This window comes from Tupaia chinensis, unplaced genomic scaffold (genome assembly GCF_000334495.1).
Source record: "Tupaia chinensis unplaced genomic scaffold, TupChi_1.0 Scaffold111431_1, whole genome shotgun sequence".
Classification (NCBI taxonomy): Eukaryota; Metazoa; Chordata; class Mammalia; order Scandentia; family Tupaiidae; genus Tupaia; species Tupaia belangeri.
This window is the reverse complement of record NW_006171715.1, coordinates 1-272: the sequence shown is the minus strand read 5'-3', so window position 1 is coordinate 272 and position 272 is coordinate 1. Positions and strand designations below refer to the sequence as shown.

Here is a 272-nt window from a genome sequence, read left to right as displayed (position 1 = left end):
CCGCACCTGGTAGGTGAGCTCCTTGATGCGCCGCTCGCTCTTCCTCATGCCCTTGACCGACTCCGCGTTGCGCTTCTGCTCTGCCTCCAGCTCGTTCTCCAGCTCCCGCACCCGGGCCTCCAGCTTCTGCAGCTGCTTCTTGCCACCCTTCAGGGCGATCTGCTCGGCCTCGTCCAGCCGGTGCTGCAGGTCCTTGATGGTCTGCTCCATGTTCTTCTTCATGCGCTCCAGGTGGGCGCTCGTGTCCTGCTCCTTCTTCAGCTCCTCCGCCA

The 272-nt window shown here is 64.0% G+C and overlaps 1 protein-coding gene across 1 annotated transcript; it reads right to left on the bottom strand.

Annotated features, from left to right (window-relative positions):
* Positions 1-6: 6 nt before the first annotated feature.
* On the bottom strand, positions 7-267 carry LOC106736242 (myosin-7; the record flags this gene model as incomplete). The annotated part of the gene is made up of 1 exon (XM_014592570.1): positions 7-267. A coding segment is annotated over one exon (261 nt), but the record flags the coding sequence as incomplete, so codon positions are not given.
* Positions 268-272: the final 5 nt, after the last annotated feature.